Below are 16322 nucleotides of genomic sequence, written 5' to 3'. Positions count from 1 at the left end.
CTAGGCGGGGCGTGGGGAGAAGGGGGGGCCTGGCCCGCCGCCCCGCCCTGAATTAAAGGGCTGCAGCTGCGGGGGGGGGGCACTGTGGCAGCTTGCCGGGGTGGGGGGGCTGCTCCCTGCTCCAGCAAGCCCATTGCACTCAGCTGCCTCGTTCAGCCCCAAGTGGATCCGTGCCACTTGTGTCACGAATTTGGCCCGAGCTCAGTCAAGGGGGTGCCAGACGGGCAGCTTGCCAGGATCCTGAGGGTTGCACCCCATTTGTAGAGGAGGGAGCAGATTTCTGCCACTGCCCTAATCTGGAAAAGAGAGGGTCAGCTAGGGAGGTGGACTATCCCTGCCTGGAACAGCACCTCCCCTGTAACCCTGAACTGGGGGCGGGGGGATGAGACTGGTGGAAGGCACGAAAAAACTCTCCCACGAAGAGAGATGGAAAGGCTGGGGATCCTTTCCCGTAGAGAGGAGGTGATCAAACAGGGACACGATACAAGTGTATAAAATAACCTCTGGCCTAGAGAAGAGGAATTGGGAGCGTCTCTTCTCCCTGTCTCTGGACAGAAGGACAAGGAGGTTCGCTTATGTCGAAAGGTGGCAAATTCAAACTGATGAAAGGAAATACTTCTTGGCACAAAGCGTAATTAGACTGTGGAACTCACCGCCACAGTATGTCTCTGGGGTCAAGGATTTACTAAAATTCAAAGGGGGGTTGACCCTTGATATGGACATGGCCAGAGTTGTGATAGTTGATGCTATGACAGATTTAGAAGAGATGTGCATCAGGATTTAAACCCATCTCTAATGATGAGAGTTAGGATGAGACTTTCATAGGCTGCAGATTATTCCCCCTCCTGCCTGTTATGGGGTTCCTGCACCATCCTTTAAGCATCTGGTGCTGGTCACCCTTCCCAGAATCAGGATAAATCATGGGTCTGATCCAATCCAGCAATTCCTAAATTTGGATCAAGAAGGGGCATACGCCGGGACGTGCACACGTCTCTGAAGGGGGTACTTTTGTTTTAAAGAGGAAGATGTTGTAGAACTTCTTGAGACACTCTTCTGCCACCCCTGGCTTGCAAAACTTGGGATGGTCGAGAAACGGCTGGTTGCTCTGGCATACTCCCCTGCCCCCAGCACTTCTCAAGGAAGGAGAGGGGCCTGGTATTTCAACACAAGCCATCCTGTGTGATTCCTGTCATGAATCAGCTGTGATCTCAGAGGGAGGGAAGGTTCTGGCTGGCCGCCAGTCTGCTGGAAGGGAGGGGACGTTACTGTGAACCTGCTATTGAAGGAGAAGAAGGAATTCTGGACTCTCATGCCCTGAGCAACCAGACCTTACATTCTGACCTTAGCTGGGCCACAAAGACCCGTTTCTTTTCTTCATTGGCTTGAGATGTCTACCTCCGGCTGCTGATCTCTTTTTAAAATTATTGCTTGGTGGCAGGTATTTCGGGGGAGGGCGTGGGAGGGAACGCTGATTACTGCAACAGGAGCTCGTGTTCACTGCGTGGCTGGCTGCTTCCCATGGTAGTCTGGCTGTCGGGTGGGCAGGGCTGCCTGCACGGCCGTGTTTGGATGCCACGCTGAGCCTTGCACCCTGTGGCCGTCGATGGGCTGCAAGGCTGAGCGTGGGAGATGACAGACATTGTGACCCTGCGCCTGTGCCTGCTGCTGGGTCCGCACTGAGTCAGGACTCCTGGGTTCTGTCTCTGGGAGGCGAGTGGGTCAGAGGAGGGAGGGCCGGGGGGCCAGGACTCCTGGGTTCTAGCCCCAGCTCTGGGAGGGGAGTGGGGTCTAGTGGTTGGAGCTGTGGTTGTGGTGGGGTGGGGGGGGGTAGGCTGGAAGCCAGGACTCCTGGGTTCCATTCCTGGCTCGCCACTAACCAGCTCAGTGCCTGTCTGGCCTTACAGCATGAGGGGCTGCCCCCGGTCCTGTTGCAATGGTCTGGTCTGGTCTAGGCTAGGCCCCCCCTGCCCCGAATAGAACCAGCGCTAGGACCCGGCAGGACGCTGGGGGCGGCGGCACTGACGGGCTCCCGCAGAGCGCACGCGCAGTGGGGCGGAGCGAGGCCGTTGGCGCCTGCGCGTGGCGGGCTGGGAGGGAGGCGCTCGCTCACCCGAAGGTAGGTGCCGGGGGGGGGCCTGGCGTCTCCTCGGCCACGCGGCCCCGCCCCCGCCCGCCGGGCCCCCGTCGCCATGGTGCCGAGGGGGCCCCGCCCCCCCAGGTGGCGCCCGAGTCGGCTGGGGGGCCTCGCAGATCCGGGAGGGGGGGGCGGCGTCAGCTTCTGTAAGGCTGGGGCGGCCCTGCCCCGGGGGGGGGACAGAGGGGGCTGGGAGCCCTGCACGGCGGGGGCCTGCCCGGTGGGGGGCCCTGCCCGGGGGTCCTGCGGGGGGGCTGGGACCCCTGCTCTGGAGGGGGGCCCAAGAGGGTTGTGAAGGGTCGGGGGGCCCTACCCTGGAAGGGGCTGGGGGCCCTGTTCTGGGGGGGGGCAGAGGGGTCTGTGAAGGGGGGAGGCCCTCTGGGAGTGAAGGGGGCTGGGAAGGGTCGGGGGCCCTGCCCCATGGGAGTGGGGGGGGGGGGCAAGAGGGGGGGGCCCTGCCCCATGGGAGTGGGGGGGGCAGAGGGGGCTGGGAAGGGTCGGGGGGCCCTGCCCCATGTGGCGGGGGGGCAGAGGGGGCTGGGAAGGGTCGGGGGGCCCTGCCTCATGGGAGTGGGGGGGGACAGAGGGGGCTGGGAAGGGGCTGGGGGCCCTGTTCTGGACAGGGCAGAGGGGGCTGGGAAGGGTCGGGGGGCCCTGCCCCATGGGGCGGGGGGCTCATGGGTCCAGCTGTCATCCCTTTGGGTCCGTGCCCCTCACTGTCTGCGGTTGCCCAGCGCGGCCTGAGCCGGAGCGACCCACCCTTACGGCTGCTGTTAGCCCGTGGCACCGGCCACGCAAGGATGCCCAGCTCCGTTCCCGAGAGCGTCATCACAGCCCCAGCCCCCAGTCGGGTCCCTGTGGGTTTACTCCCCTGTTGGGACTGCATGAGCGCCAGGGTCCGCCCCAGTCGGGTCCCCGTGGGTGGCTGCGGGAGGGCAGCGTTCACCCCGGCTGGATTCCTGTGGGCGCACCGCTGCCATTGGGAGACGTTATCTGGGAACACGTTAAAGATACGTGTCATTCTCCTGAGGTGTGTGGACAGAAAACGTATCACTTAACGTACGATGTCGAGAGAGACTCCCCGGCCCAAGTTACACGGAGCTTGTAAAACAAATGATTTTTGCTGTGAAGTGTTGTCTAGGAACTGTTACACGGACAGAAACGTTTTTAATATGAACCCTATGGTTCATGAGTATTTCTAGGACTGATTTGCCAAAAAATGAACCGTCACAGACCTGGTTCTGGTATTGCTAGCGAAGGGAGTTGTGAGAAATAATAGGCTGGGTTGGGCTAGCCTGCGCCGGGTCTGTAAAGTAAAGATCAGTTCTTTGTGCGCAATGCACTGGGGAAGGGGAAGCCAGTGAAGGGATGCAAAGAGAAGGATGTTGTGTGGAGCTAGGAAAATGATGGTTGCAGCATTTTGAATGCATATAGGTGGGCCCATCAAGTCCAGAGAGGAGGAGGTGGCTGCAATTGTATAATGAGGACCTGGGTGAGCATTTTATCAGCTCGAACACAGAGGAAAAGCTGGATCTTAGCGATGTTGTGCTGGAAGAAATGGCTTGAATTTGTGGGTCTGGTATGAATATTTTTCTTTATATCTGTGCTCCCTGTAGTGGGGGGTGATGGGAGGAAGTATAGCTGTGTCTACACTAGCTCATTATTTTTCTGGTTTTCAGCAACAGTATAAACTCCAGGTTAGTCCAGGCAGAGGCATTTTACCCCAGCTTTGGGCCTGGTTAGATGATATACTGGTAAAAATGCATGCATCCAGTCTACGCTAGAGCTTATGCTGCTGCTGGCACTGCTGTGGCTACACTGCTGATGAAAAATGGATAGGAAATTTTCGAGTGTAGACAAGGGCTATAGGTGAGACACCAGTTCATATGTTTTGTTAATGATGAGTCAAACTATGAAAGCGATTGCTTTTTTTTTGTTGTAGAATATGGGATGGGAACATTTCCAGCTCCTGCTGGAAGTACAGCCTTAGCTATCATATAGGTCTAGTCTTTGAGGGGGCCCTCTTTTTATTTTGGTTGTTGGTATTGCACTGTTGGTATAATGGGCATTTTACAGGTGTGTAAGAAGACAAGATCCTCTTCTGAGCAGTTTTCATTCTAATAGACAATGTACAAACAAAGTTGTAAGGAGAATTGGCCAAAACGCAGGATTTCCAGTTTGCAGGAAAGGTGGCGTTTTCAGAATTTGGTTTTGTTGTGAATGAAAGTGAATCCAAACTTTACTGAAATTTCCCATGAACTGGAAATCCAGCCAAAATTCATTTCAGAAACACTCAGGTGTTCATGAAAGGAAATCTCTCCTGGCTGGAGAGCTCCTGAATGAAACTGATGTTCTTGTCAGTTTAATAGGTGCTAAGAGCAGACATGAAGCTGACAAAAGTGTCAATTTCACATAGCAATTGCTGGGAGCTCCCAAGGCCTGTAGCCTCAGGGCAGTCCACATGATGGGGCTGCTCCGGAGCTGCAGATCTGGAGGCTTGTCCTAGGCTCTCAGCTTAGCAGCAGGGAGCCTGGATGTCCTGGAGTGGTGAGTCCTGTCTCTCTCCAGCTCCCTGTGGTGGCAGGGGGAGGCAGAGCACTGGGGCTGTCCAGCTCCTGGTGTTGGTTGGGAGGCTGAACAGCAAGACATTGAGCATTGGCAGCTCTTTGGAACAACTTTTGTCATTTTCACTAGCAAAAAGTGAAGCTGACGAGCCTGCCAGGTGGGCAGCCAGGGAGATATCGTTTGGATTTTCTTGATGGAAAATCAATGTTTTTTGACAAAATTGAAATTTCCTTGTGGAACATTTTAGTTTTGCAAAAAGGGCATTTTTCAATCAGCTCTAGTTATAAGGAATGGATGTAATCTATAGGGAATGTGAGCTGGGTTGTTTTGTTTCAATAAGGTAGGTGACTGCTTAGTTCCAGGTTTATTTTATTTTGAACAGCTATAATTCTGATGTCGTGCGAGTGAGGCGAGATGGTTGAAGTGAGGCAGGAGAGCAACAGAGATGGGCTAGTGGTGGAAGGTGCCTGGAGAACTGACTCTTTAGGAGTGACCTGTTGGAGGAGAGCCCTGTGATTGACTGGCTGTTCCAAGCAGAGGAAGCAGTCTTTAAAAAGTTGCAGAGCTGTGAGCAGGAGGAGATGGAAGGGTTCAGGGAGGTTGGAGTTCGCAGAGCATATAGCACAAAAGGGCTTGTGGAGGGAAACCAGGGCAGAGAGGAAGGTGGCCATGGCATGGCAATGTATGAAGCCTTGGGTGTGAGGCACAGATTTTGAACTGGATGTGGAAGAAGACCAGGCTCTCTCCCCTGGCGCCAGGTATGAGGCGATGTGATTGGAGTGTGGTGAGTGTGGGAGAGGATTTTAGCTGCAGCAGCCCGAATGGGTTATTGAGAGGCAAGGTGACAGACGAGGAAGGAAGGGGCATGGAAAAGGTTACAGTAATTAAGGTGAGCTAAGACAAGCTCATGGACAAGAGTTATGCTTCCGGGGTTAGAAAGGAAGTGGCACATACTGGAGATGCTATTATAGAGGTAGAAGTGTCAGGATTTGACAAGAACTTGGATGCCAGCAAGGAAGGTTAAAGAGGCGTCAAAGATGACCTCAAGGTTGCAGGCCTGAGAGTGATCTGAGATCACTGTCGACAGGGATGGAAAAAGGGTGGTGAAGGTAGGAAGCCACGGGGAGCTGAGCTTGATGGGAGTCTTGAAAGGAGACGTCAGAGCGACAGGTGGTGCAGCAAAGGAGAGGTGGGTTTGGCTTACTGTCATCAGGTGGAATCTGAAGTCATGAGAATAGTGAGCTCACCTGAGGATGGGGCATAGAGGGAGAGCACAGGGGCTGAGGACAGGCCCTCTTGAGAATACTTCTGGGAAGGAAGAGGGGCAAAGAGGCTCCGCTGAGATCAATCCAAAAGGAGAGGTCAGCAAAACTTGCCATCTTCTGTGACCCAGCCACCGAGTGTGATCATTCTCGGGGTACCCAGGACTGTCAGTCACCTGATTACCCTCTGCCTCCAGCGCGAGGGAGGCTTTCTTGGGCTTAACTGGGTGACAGCTCCCTGTCAGTCCCCCAGATAATTTTCTCTGGGCTAGGCCAGCCTGCCCTTTGCTTTGTAGGTTAACAGAAGTTGCATCCCAGTCCCAGATGCCCTTTGAAGCATTCCTTTCTGATATCCAGCCCATGACCCTGGCTACACACACGATCACCAAGTCTGCTGCTCCCAAAGGAACAGCACACACCAGCTTGTCTGGTTCCACTCAGGATCAGCACTTAGCTTAACACCACAGCACTGAGATAAACTTACTCTTGTTTCACTATAAATTTATCATTCAAGATTCGAGTGATGGTGCATAAGAATATTGGAATCAAATGGTTACATATAAAACAAAATCATAACATGCTTTCTAGAGACTAACTCAAGAGGTTAACCTCCCATCTAAAGAAGTTTTATCTCACCCAGTGTCTTCTGCAGCTTTTCATCCAAGGTTGGCTGAGATCCTGTTTTCATGAGTGTAAATGCACTGCCCGTTTACTTTCTAGGTGCAGGCTGATGAGGTGTTGTCTTTGCCTCATAGATATACCCCCCAAAGCCTATTGTCTTTACACACAGCCAGCATAATCAGCTGTGGTTTGTTTTTCCTGTGTGCTCCTTCCCTGTTGATTTCACATCTTTCTGCTAACTTCTGACTTCCTATGTAAATGGGCATTCATAGTGTTAGCTTACAGTGCTTGATTTACATTCTGACTGAGAGATATATATCTGACCTCCTGTTTGGAGGAAATTGTGTTTTTCACCCCTGCCTTGATATAGACTTAAAACCATAATTTCAGTTTTTAAACATAACACTTTACATAGTAGCTGTATATACATTTCACAAAGCTATTAATGAGTGGTGTGACCCCAACTTCCATTTAAGACCTCACATGACATTCTTAGGTGAATGGGAATGTACAAACCAGAATCAAGATATTCCTGTAACCCCCTTGCCAGGGGACATTAAGGGTTTCTGGGTCACAGTCAGCCTGGTTTAGTCTCCCTCCATTAATCGCAGGTCCAGTTTCCCAATGGCATCTCTAGTGACCCAAGTTACTTCAGTCTTAGTCATGTTCATTTCCATCCCAGGCTGGTTATTATTCTGCATTATTATTGATGTTTCTACCATTTCCATCTAGTAATGGACCAGTATCATTATCAGGATTCTTTTCACTCCTAATATATTTTAAAAACTCCTTATTGTCCTTAATTCTGCTGGCCATTGATTTCTTCTTGTGTTCCTTGGCTTCTTTTATCAATTTTCTACAATTCCTAACTTCTGTTTTATATTCATTTCTATCAACTTCTGCTTTCTTCCATTTGTTACATATTATTTTTCAATTTTTTTTATAGTTGCCTTCACTTTCCCGCTAACCTAGGTTGGTTTTTTAACCAGCACAGTCTTCTTCCTCAATTATGGGATACTGGCTTTTTGGTCATCTAGTAAAGTATTCTTAAATGATTCCCAGTTATTCACATTTTTCTGATTCAATTCTTCCTCCCAGCTGATTTGGCTCATAATTGTTTTCAGCTTTGTGAAATTGACCCTATTAAAGAACAGAGTATAAATATATATGACTTGTCTGGACTTTATTCTTCTTGTACGTTATAAGTGTGATTAAATCATGATCATTTGTATCTAAGCTCCCATTAATTTTCAGTTCTGTGATCAGTTCTGGTATCATACAGGGCTTCGTTTAAAGACAATGGGAGGGTCATGATGGCATCACAGAGGGCTTAATTTGTAGATCGTGGGGTTGCATAGGCTTAATTTGGCCTGCAGAATCTGTATTAGAGCACATGATGTGCGCAGCGAAAAGAATCCAGCCTGACAGGCTGGGAGAGGAGTGTGAAGGCTTGTGGGTTAGGAAACGCATCATTTTACTTGCAAACTAGGCATATTGGCAATGGAATCACTGAGAGATGACAGATGTGGAGCCTCACAGCGGGACCTTGACACAGTCACCTTCCGTGAATGCTCTGTGCTTCATAGCACAGGTGCTAGTTTTGTATTTGGACAACTGCAGAATAAGTTCAGAAACAAACCATGTTTGGTACAGACCTGGCAGTCAGTACTTGGTGCTAGGAAGCATTCACTATTCTTGAAATCATTTGTATGGGTGAGCCCAGCCTTTCTAGCCATGATAAATTGAGAGAAATTGGACTTTAAAGCAAGTGTATACTAAGTCAGTCCACGTTTTTCAGAGTATTTGTTGCTGTTGAATATTAGCTCCATAAAAAAAGGCCTGGATTTCAGACTAAAGTAGATTTCATACCCTGCAGTGCCCTTCCCAGCTCTGAAAAAATGTAGTTTATAAATAAGATAAATATTTGAAAATACCATGTAGCACATATAGACAACACAGTATTATCTTCCAGTTTTTTTTAACAGTGGGATGCTGCAGTGGTGAACAGGAGCGTGGTTATTAAGCACTGCATGCTGAAAAAAGTGCAACGGTTGCACTGGGGTGCATGTGCAAAATTGCTTACAAACACAAGAATGTGCAGGTGGGTTAGCCTAGGAAACCAATGCAAAAGCAATGCTAATCAAACATTTACGCTGAGATGTTAAATACAAAAGTCCAGAAATTCAAAGCTGCGGATCATCTAGTAGACCACAGGTTGGATACATGTAGTTTAGAGTTGTTACAAGCATATACAGTAATATTATTTTTTGCCATTACAAGAGACACATGCAGTAAAACAAAATAGGTCTTTGTCAGGGGGCTGAATTACTGCTTTTGTGGAAACCGTAGTTTTGGCTGTCCCAGTTTGTGTGATTAAAGCTGCAGCCTTAGCATTACGTTAAGGTTTTTGCTTGCAATTTCTGTGGGTATTTTAATTGCAGTTAATGGCAATGTGTTCCTTGGAACATCGCCTGGTTGGTGTGTAAGAGCTCTGCTGTGGATTCTAAAATGAAATTGACGGCAGATGTGCCAAGTATGCGCTGTGCCTGGCTATGCCTTCAGCACAACCCAGTAGTGGCGATGGGTGAGCTTTGTAGTACAGGCAAGGCTTTTAGGCACCAGCACTTAACTGCCATGGCTTTTACGTCTTCACCTTCATGGTGCCATGTCTCGCTTCTTTAGTCCCAGCTGAAGTGTCCTGAATCTTCTGCTGTGCAGTGAGGAGCTTGGTGTACTAAAGGTTCCCAGGCAGCTCTCCTGAGCAGTCAGCTGCTACAGCAGGATTCATTTGAGTGCCAGGCGTCAATGGACTAGACCTATGACCAGAATAAATTATCCCTGTATACCTAGGAATCTGAAAACCTGTTGATGCCTTTACATCAGTAACTTGTTTAAAAGAACAGCTTTGTTAACGACAGCCAGCTAGTCCCATAGATTGGTTTATAAAGTCCCATAGAGTTCTGCTAATTCAACGTCTTTCTATCGTGCATAAAAGTTTTCAATGACACGATTGGGTGAATGATCAATATGTCCTGCAGCTGCGTAGAAAGCCCCCGGTAGCTAAGTGCAGCTATTAATATCGCCAATATCTAGTTCACTGTGGCAGCTGGATGCACCTTAGAATTGCCTAAAATGAAACCAAAGCACCATTAGCACTGGCTTGATCGTCCTAGGTCATGAGAGCACCAGCCCTATGGTTCTTTGGAATGAAAGGAGACTTGAGCTTTTCTCCTCTTGTTCCCCCACATGCTCATTTGTAGGAATTTGTAACCATTTGTAAACAAAGGTGTTCTTTAGTTGTAGCTCTAGCAAGCTTCTTTCTGTGCTTTCCCTGTAATTCAGGTTGAGAGATGCCAAATCCCAATTCTCATCTGCTCAGCTGAAGCTAGCCTAGCAGCAAGCATTTGTTTCACAAAGGATTTAGACTCTCCTGTCTTTCTAGACATGCGAGAAAAGTGCTAAAACGCATTGCAACCTCCCAGAGCTCTTTCGGTTTGCAGGGTGTATATTGAGTGTATTGATTTTTTTCCCTTAATTTGATGCAAGAGTACAGACCTAGAAGTATTGCAAGTTAGTTTATTAGCTTTGACATTGAGATTCATTAGCTGTAATCCAATTAGAAGCACACTGACAGATGTGTTCCTGTACTGGGCCTGTGTGCTGTTTCAGATTTAGAAACTTGTGATTCCAATTGGAGAGTTTGATTTGGGTAATCTCATGCAAAATCTGTATCTCCAGGCGAGGAGTGGCAATGCTTTTGATTTGCTTTCTAATAGAAACCTTTCTGTTTCCAATTTTCTTTTCCTGATCAGGGAGACATCTTATTTCCCATGACACAGATAAAAAGAAATGGAGAGTCCTTGAGGAGGGAAGCCATCAAGATGATTTAGCTGTTTTCTTTTTAGTTTGTTTGACTTAAACTTTCTTCAGCTCTTAATTGGATTTAAGGTCCTGCTAGGCTATAGAAGTGCTGGTCTAATATACAGAGGATGTGGTCCAGTAATTATCCTGATTCGTAGTATTGTGAGGCACTCCCAACCCGGTTTCTGGAGCAAATGAAATCCAAATCTCTGATCTGAAATGGACATCCACTAGTCACTGAAATTTGCTCTTTGAGGGAAAGCTTGTTCTGGCAGTAGCTGTCCTTTTGAACACACTGCTCCTGTGGAAGGAGTGCAGGCGTTCTGCTTTGGAAGCTGGATTCCAGAGCTGTCTCCATGACTGCAGAATTGTGAAGCTCCAGGGGCACGGGAGGCATGTTGGGATGCACTTACCTCTGTGTGCATAATTTATTGTTGCTGAGTTAGCGGTTGCATGTGCTTGTCCTTCTTTTTCTGGAGTCTGCTTCATTTCTAAGCTGTGCCGTCAGGTGCGTTGGCTGTTTCCCAGTGATTATGCAATCAGTAGGCTATTGGCTCTTTGTAGAGACCTCACATGCCACCCTTTGATAAACTTATATGCATACATCTGACCCCGGGGATCCCTGTCAGACTCTATGCACCCCCTGTTCCCTCTGCCAGTTGGCACCAAGCGGCTCCTGGGTCACAGAACCCTGTTTATATTTTTGGAAAACAAATTCCTTTTTCCTTGTGAAAGGGTCCTCTCTAATGCTTGCTTTTGCTAGGTATTTGTGACAGTCCATTGTCAGGCAGCTTGCAACCTCCCCAGCTTCTGGAGACGCGGAGAGAGTTTCCGTTCATGGCATTTTCTAATGAGCTGTTAGGAAAGAGACACGTAGGTCCTGATGCTGCAGTTGGGCCTCTAGGGGCAGAACCGTGTGCTTCTGTGAAGCCCCAGTGATCTAGGGAGAAACCATAACTGCATTAGCATTTGTTACAGGGAGGCAAATCCTTGCAGCTATTGCACAAGTGGGTGAGCATTTTACATAAGAACATAAAAAACGGCCCCACTGGGTCAGACCAATGGTCCATCTAGCCCATAATCCTGTCTTCCAACAGTGGCCAATGCCAGGTGCTTCAGAGGGAATGAATAGAACAGGCAATCATCAAGTGATCCGTCCCATCGCCCATTCCCAGCCTCTGGCAAACAGCAATTCCTGCCTGTCCTGGCTAATAGCCATCGATGGACCTAATCTCCATGAATTTATCTAATTCTTTTTTCAACTCTGTTATAGTCTTGGCCTTCACAACGTCCCCTGCCAAGGAGTTTCACAGGCAGTTGTGTGAAGAAACACTGCCTTTTGTTTGTTTTAAACCTGCTGCCTGTTAATTTCATTTTGTGACCTCTAGTTTGTGTGTTCTGAGAAGGAGTAAATAACACTTCCGTCTTTACTTTCTCCACACCCGTCATGATTTTATAGACCTCTATCATATTCCCCCTTAGGCGTCTCTTTTCCAAGCTGCAAAGTCCTAGTTTTATTAATCTCTTCTGGTATGGAAACTTTTCCATACCGCTAATCATTTTAGTTTCCCTTTTCTGTACCTTTTCCAATTGCAATATTACATTGGACTTTGGTCAGGATTTCAGTAGAGTAATGCACTGTAGCGTTTGCCACTCTTCTAGGAAAGAAATACAAAATAATACATGCCATAGCACAGGTTGAGCAGGCACTTCTTTACTCTCTTTCTCCAAATAGCAGAACAAGAACCAGATTGGTGGGCAGCAGATTTAAATCCCATAAAAGGAATGACTTTTTCAGAATGCCTGTGGAACTGATTGCCACAAGATGTCATTGAGACCAAGATTCCAAAAAGGACTGGACATTTATATGGATAGCAAGACCATCTGGAGTTAAAGCAGTAAGGACTTTAAAAAAAAATTGGAAGGAACATAAACCCTCCTGCTCCAGGCCACAAGCCAATCACTGACTGACGGGTTAGGAAGAAACTTTCCCTAGAAGCAGGTTATTCAATATCTGTGCTGCAGGGTTTGTTGCACCTTCCTCTGAAGCAATCTGGTGCTGGACACTGAAGTAGGATCTGACTAGCTGGACCTTTTGGTCTGATTCAGGTCTGGTGTGGCAGTTACTTCCTGCATGCTAGTGGCTGTTAATATCTTCGTGTAGCATGCAGAGATATCAGGGCTATGGCAGACAGAACACCTTGGGGAAAAAACATCCATGCATGGGCCATCTCTTTGTTCTGTGTTTGCACAGTGCCTAGCACAGCGGGGTCCTGGCTGGGACTACAGCTCCTACCACAATACTTCTCCTCCTACTTTCTCAGGAGTTTGGCTTTTGTTCTTACACCTAGGCTGTACACCATGGCCCAAGCTGAGAAGAAAGGCGGACTGCTCCGGAAATCTTCAGCCTCAAAGAAATCATTGAAAGAGAAAGTAGTGCTAATGTACGACGAGATCTTCATGGTAAGGATTTGGCCCCTTTTCCTTTTGTAGTGGCTCTCTGCAATCTTGTCCCTTTGGTGACTCCTTCTCCTGGAGATGGGGATCCTGCAGGGCAGCAGCAGCACTTCTGCCAGAGCCAGGCTGTCTCGTGACTGTCCCAAACTACATACCTTCCTCTGCCGCCTCCTGCAGCGATGCTCAGTGAGGGTCTCGGTGGATGCCACTTGTGGTGATGTGGCAAGCGGTGGCCATGAAACTAGGCCAGAGAACAGGAGGCCAGGGGAGCCTGTGCAGTAGGAGGAAGAGAGAGGAGCTGTGAGGAATCCTCTCCTCCTCAGTCTGCAGGAGAGAATATTTCTGGGAGAACAACCCCAAGAATGAAAGCTTCTCAGGCAAGACTTGCTTTTGCAAGTCCCGCTTTTGGGGCTTGGCGCAGGCAATATATTGTGTTCGGAGACCTCCAGGAACAGGTGAGTAACCGTCTCTTCCTGACTCTGATTGACACTGATGTTCTGCAGGTGTGCTTAGCCTGTCTTCTAGCTGTACTGTCTGGTCTCAGGAGTCTGCTTTCTCTTTCAGACAGAGGACCCCAGTAAATGCAGCCCTCGGTTCTGGGAGGAGCTTTTCCTCATGAAGGTACCATAAGAGTTGAAAACCATCCTCTTATCCTTTGATTTGCCTTTGCTTGTTTGCCCTGTGCTGTGGCAGATTCTCAGTACAGGGCCTTGCCCATCTGTGTGTCTCCACTTCCTTTCGAAGCCCTCAGCAGCAGGATGAAATGTATTAATGGGCTTTTCCTTCATTCCTTGACCTGACAGGTGAACCTGGAGTATCTAGAAAGCAAGCTGGAGTCTCTGGATGGAGAAGAGTTAGTGAAGATAAAAGATAACATTAACTGTTTGTTCCAACACTGCATCCAGGCCTTGGGGGAAGAGCACCCAATCCGAGTGGTCAATGCGTTACAGGTACCGTAGCTGATGGCTAGTGAGGTCACGGGAATGGGGCAGTTTTCCACTCCTGATGGAATAAGCTTGTTGATATCGTCAAGCCCCTTGTGCTGGTTTCTTTAGTGTGGCTGAGAGGCAGTGGCCGCTCACTGGTTGCTGCTATTATTTATTCTGTTCTGATGTTTCAGGTATTCACAATCCTGTCTACCTTTGGAAATGTAAATTGGTCTTAAAATTCAAATAGTGAGTTTCTGGAATTGTGAGGAGGACCACATGCAGCGGGATGGGGGGGAAGGGAGGAAGGAGAGGGACTCTTAAGTGTAACAGGTAACCAGGCTGGGAGTGTAGTCCAAGAGAAGGTTGATCTCTCTTCACCCCATCCATTCCTTGCGCCTTTGCTGAGTTTCCTGACAGAGGAAATGAAAGAGAGCTCTGGAAAAGACGGAGTGAAATCTGTACAAGAGACCACCCTTCTTAGATGACTTCTTGTCTGATGAGACTGCCCCACATGTCTCTAAGTGGATGGAATACAAGTTTGCTCTAGGCTTTGGAAATGGTGTGTTGTTGTTTTTTTTTAAAGGGACACTGTCAATTGCTAAACATAGCATCAAGTGCCACCCCTGCCTCAGCATCCCTGTCTGGGGCTTGGCAGTCACACGTGTCTATTTCGGAAATGTTTCTCTCCCCTTGTTCTGTGCGGGGCACCCGTGCAAGCAGGGGAAGCTGTCTGACTGCACGGGAGAAGCAGTGAGAATGGCTGGCTGCACAGTGCCGTCAAAGGCACACAGTGAACGAGCTGGGGAACGTTCTATTTTCTTTAACCTCAGCGTTTTCAGAAATGGAGGTGCTGTGTCGCACAGCAGGAAGGGACGAGCTCAGCCAGGAGTGTGACCTGAGCAGATGGTGGCCCTCAAAGCACCTCTTCTATGTCATTCCCGTGAAAGGGGCTTAACTTGGGGTTTGCTGTGGGTGTCGTAGGTGTGGCCTGATGTCCTATGCTCAGCTGCTTCCTTCCCTCTTCCCTCCCCAGACGCTATGCGCACTGATTCGTGGCGTCCATCAGAAGAACAAATCCACCTCTGGGTTCGACATCATCAACATGCTCATGGGCTTTGACAAGGCAGAGCTGTGCATGAAGGTAGGGGCTTTGGCACGCGGAAGAGCACGCCAGCCCTGTCATGTGGGGAAGGCCTTTGGAGACAGTTGCCGTTACAAAGAAGAGCACACATGTGAACGCTCCAACAAAGTATTACATGTAGCTGTCTGGTGTGCTCTGCCTGCCAAAGGCTGGCCCAGCCCAAGGGCACTTGGAATTCATTACAAATCTAACGTATCGATGGAGGGAGTTGGTTCCTTTCCTTTCACTCCATGATGTTGATTCATAGATTGTCATTAATAGATTTTAAGGTCAGATGGGACCTTATATTATCTAGACTGACCTCCTGTATAACACAGGCCGGAAAATTCCACCCAGCTACCCCAGTATTGAGTCCAGTCACTTGTGTTTAATGTTTATGTGGGTAGCCGCCTTCTTGGTGTTCCGATTTCCCTCAGTACAGATGGGTGGTTGGGAACTTATACACTGTAATCTCAGCCAGAGTCTGACCTTTGAATCTTTTACCAATGAGTGTTCAACTGTCCACAGGCAAATGCTTACTGCTGCTAGACAACTAATATACACATGTCCTGTTTATAGCAGTCAGAGGTCAGAATGCCTCTGTCCGAACTGGCATCTGATCTGTAAATCAGTTCCAATGTGGGAAGGCCCTACAGGGGATGCTCTGCTTTTGAATGTCCCCTCCTGCCATGGCTGTGATGGAAGGTTACAGTTTAATAAGGCTTTTTGTGTCACAGTTATGGAGTAATCCTATTAATGAACTTAGATGGTTATCTGTGGTGGTGGGGTAACTGGGCAAATGTGCTGTAAGGACTAACATGACCCAGCAAGCTAACTTCACATGTGTCCTAGGTTTTGGCTGGGATCAATCCCTCCCTGACGGGCTTTGTTCAGTGTTTGGTAGCCAGATGGGAGTGCTGTATGTAACTTGAAGGATTCAGATAGTGAAGTCTTATTGTCGCTGTGTCCTTCCTCAGAATCTGATGGAGAGTTTGGACTCGCTGCTTTGTGCAGAAGGCTCTGAAAGCCTGAAGAGTTTGTGTCTGAAACTGCTTCTCTGCTTGGTAACGGTAAATAACACAAAACCGATGTTGAACAGCGCGAATAATCCAAACCTGGAGGGCAGAGGTGCCTGAAAACTGACCAGAGAGCTCCTGAGTCAGGAGGAAGGGGGAATATTAGTGAGTGCATGGGACAGTGGTTCTCAATCAGCGCGCAGCTATGGCCCATGTGACATGCTGAGGGCCATACAGGTAGTATTGGACGCGGCCCGCAATGGTAAATAGGTTGAGAACACTGGCGCAGGACAAAGTGTGCTGTGGGGTGTCGTGGCTTGAAGTACTGCTTCCAGAACGGTCCGACACTGCAGTGTC

General features: G+C 48.8%; 1 protein-coding gene across 4 annotated transcripts in view; it reads left to right on the top strand.

Annotated features, from left to right (window-relative positions):
* The first annotated feature begins 146 nt into the window (after window positions 1–146).
* ARMH3 (armadillo like helical domain containing 3) overlaps window positions 147–16322 on the top strand; it is a 156781-nt gene continuing 140605 nt past the window's right edge. The window contains exons 1-6 of one of the 4 annotated variants that reach the window (XM_067537258.1): window positions 147–1438; window positions 12795–12906; window positions 13465–13521; window positions 13704–13850; window positions 14863–14970; window positions 15927–16019. In XM_067537258.1, the coding sequence (XP_067393359.1) occupies window positions 12805–12906; window positions 13465–13521; window positions 13704–13850; window positions 14863–14970; window positions 15927–16019 (507 nt within the window). In that variant the 5' untranslated portion in view covers window positions 147–1438; window positions 12795–12804. Of the gene's footprint in view, window positions 1439–2840; window positions 3165–11537; window positions 12342–12794; window positions 12907–13230; window positions 13356–13464; window positions 13522–13703; window positions 13851–14862; window positions 14971–15926; window positions 16020–16322 lie in introns of those variants that run through there. The other 3 variants (XM_067537256.1, XM_067537257.1, XM_067537259.1) reach the window with 3 other exon arrangements.

This window comes from Emydura macquarii, unplaced genomic scaffold, assembly GCF_026122565.2.
Source record: "Emydura macquarii macquarii isolate MOO-44397 ecotype Brisbane River unplaced genomic scaffold, CSIRO-AGI_Emac_v2 contig_3692, whole genome shotgun sequence".
Lineage (NCBI taxonomy): Eukaryota > Metazoa > Chordata > Testudines > Chelidae > Emydura > Emydura macquarii.
This window is presented reverse-complemented; position numbering and strand designations above follow the sequence as displayed.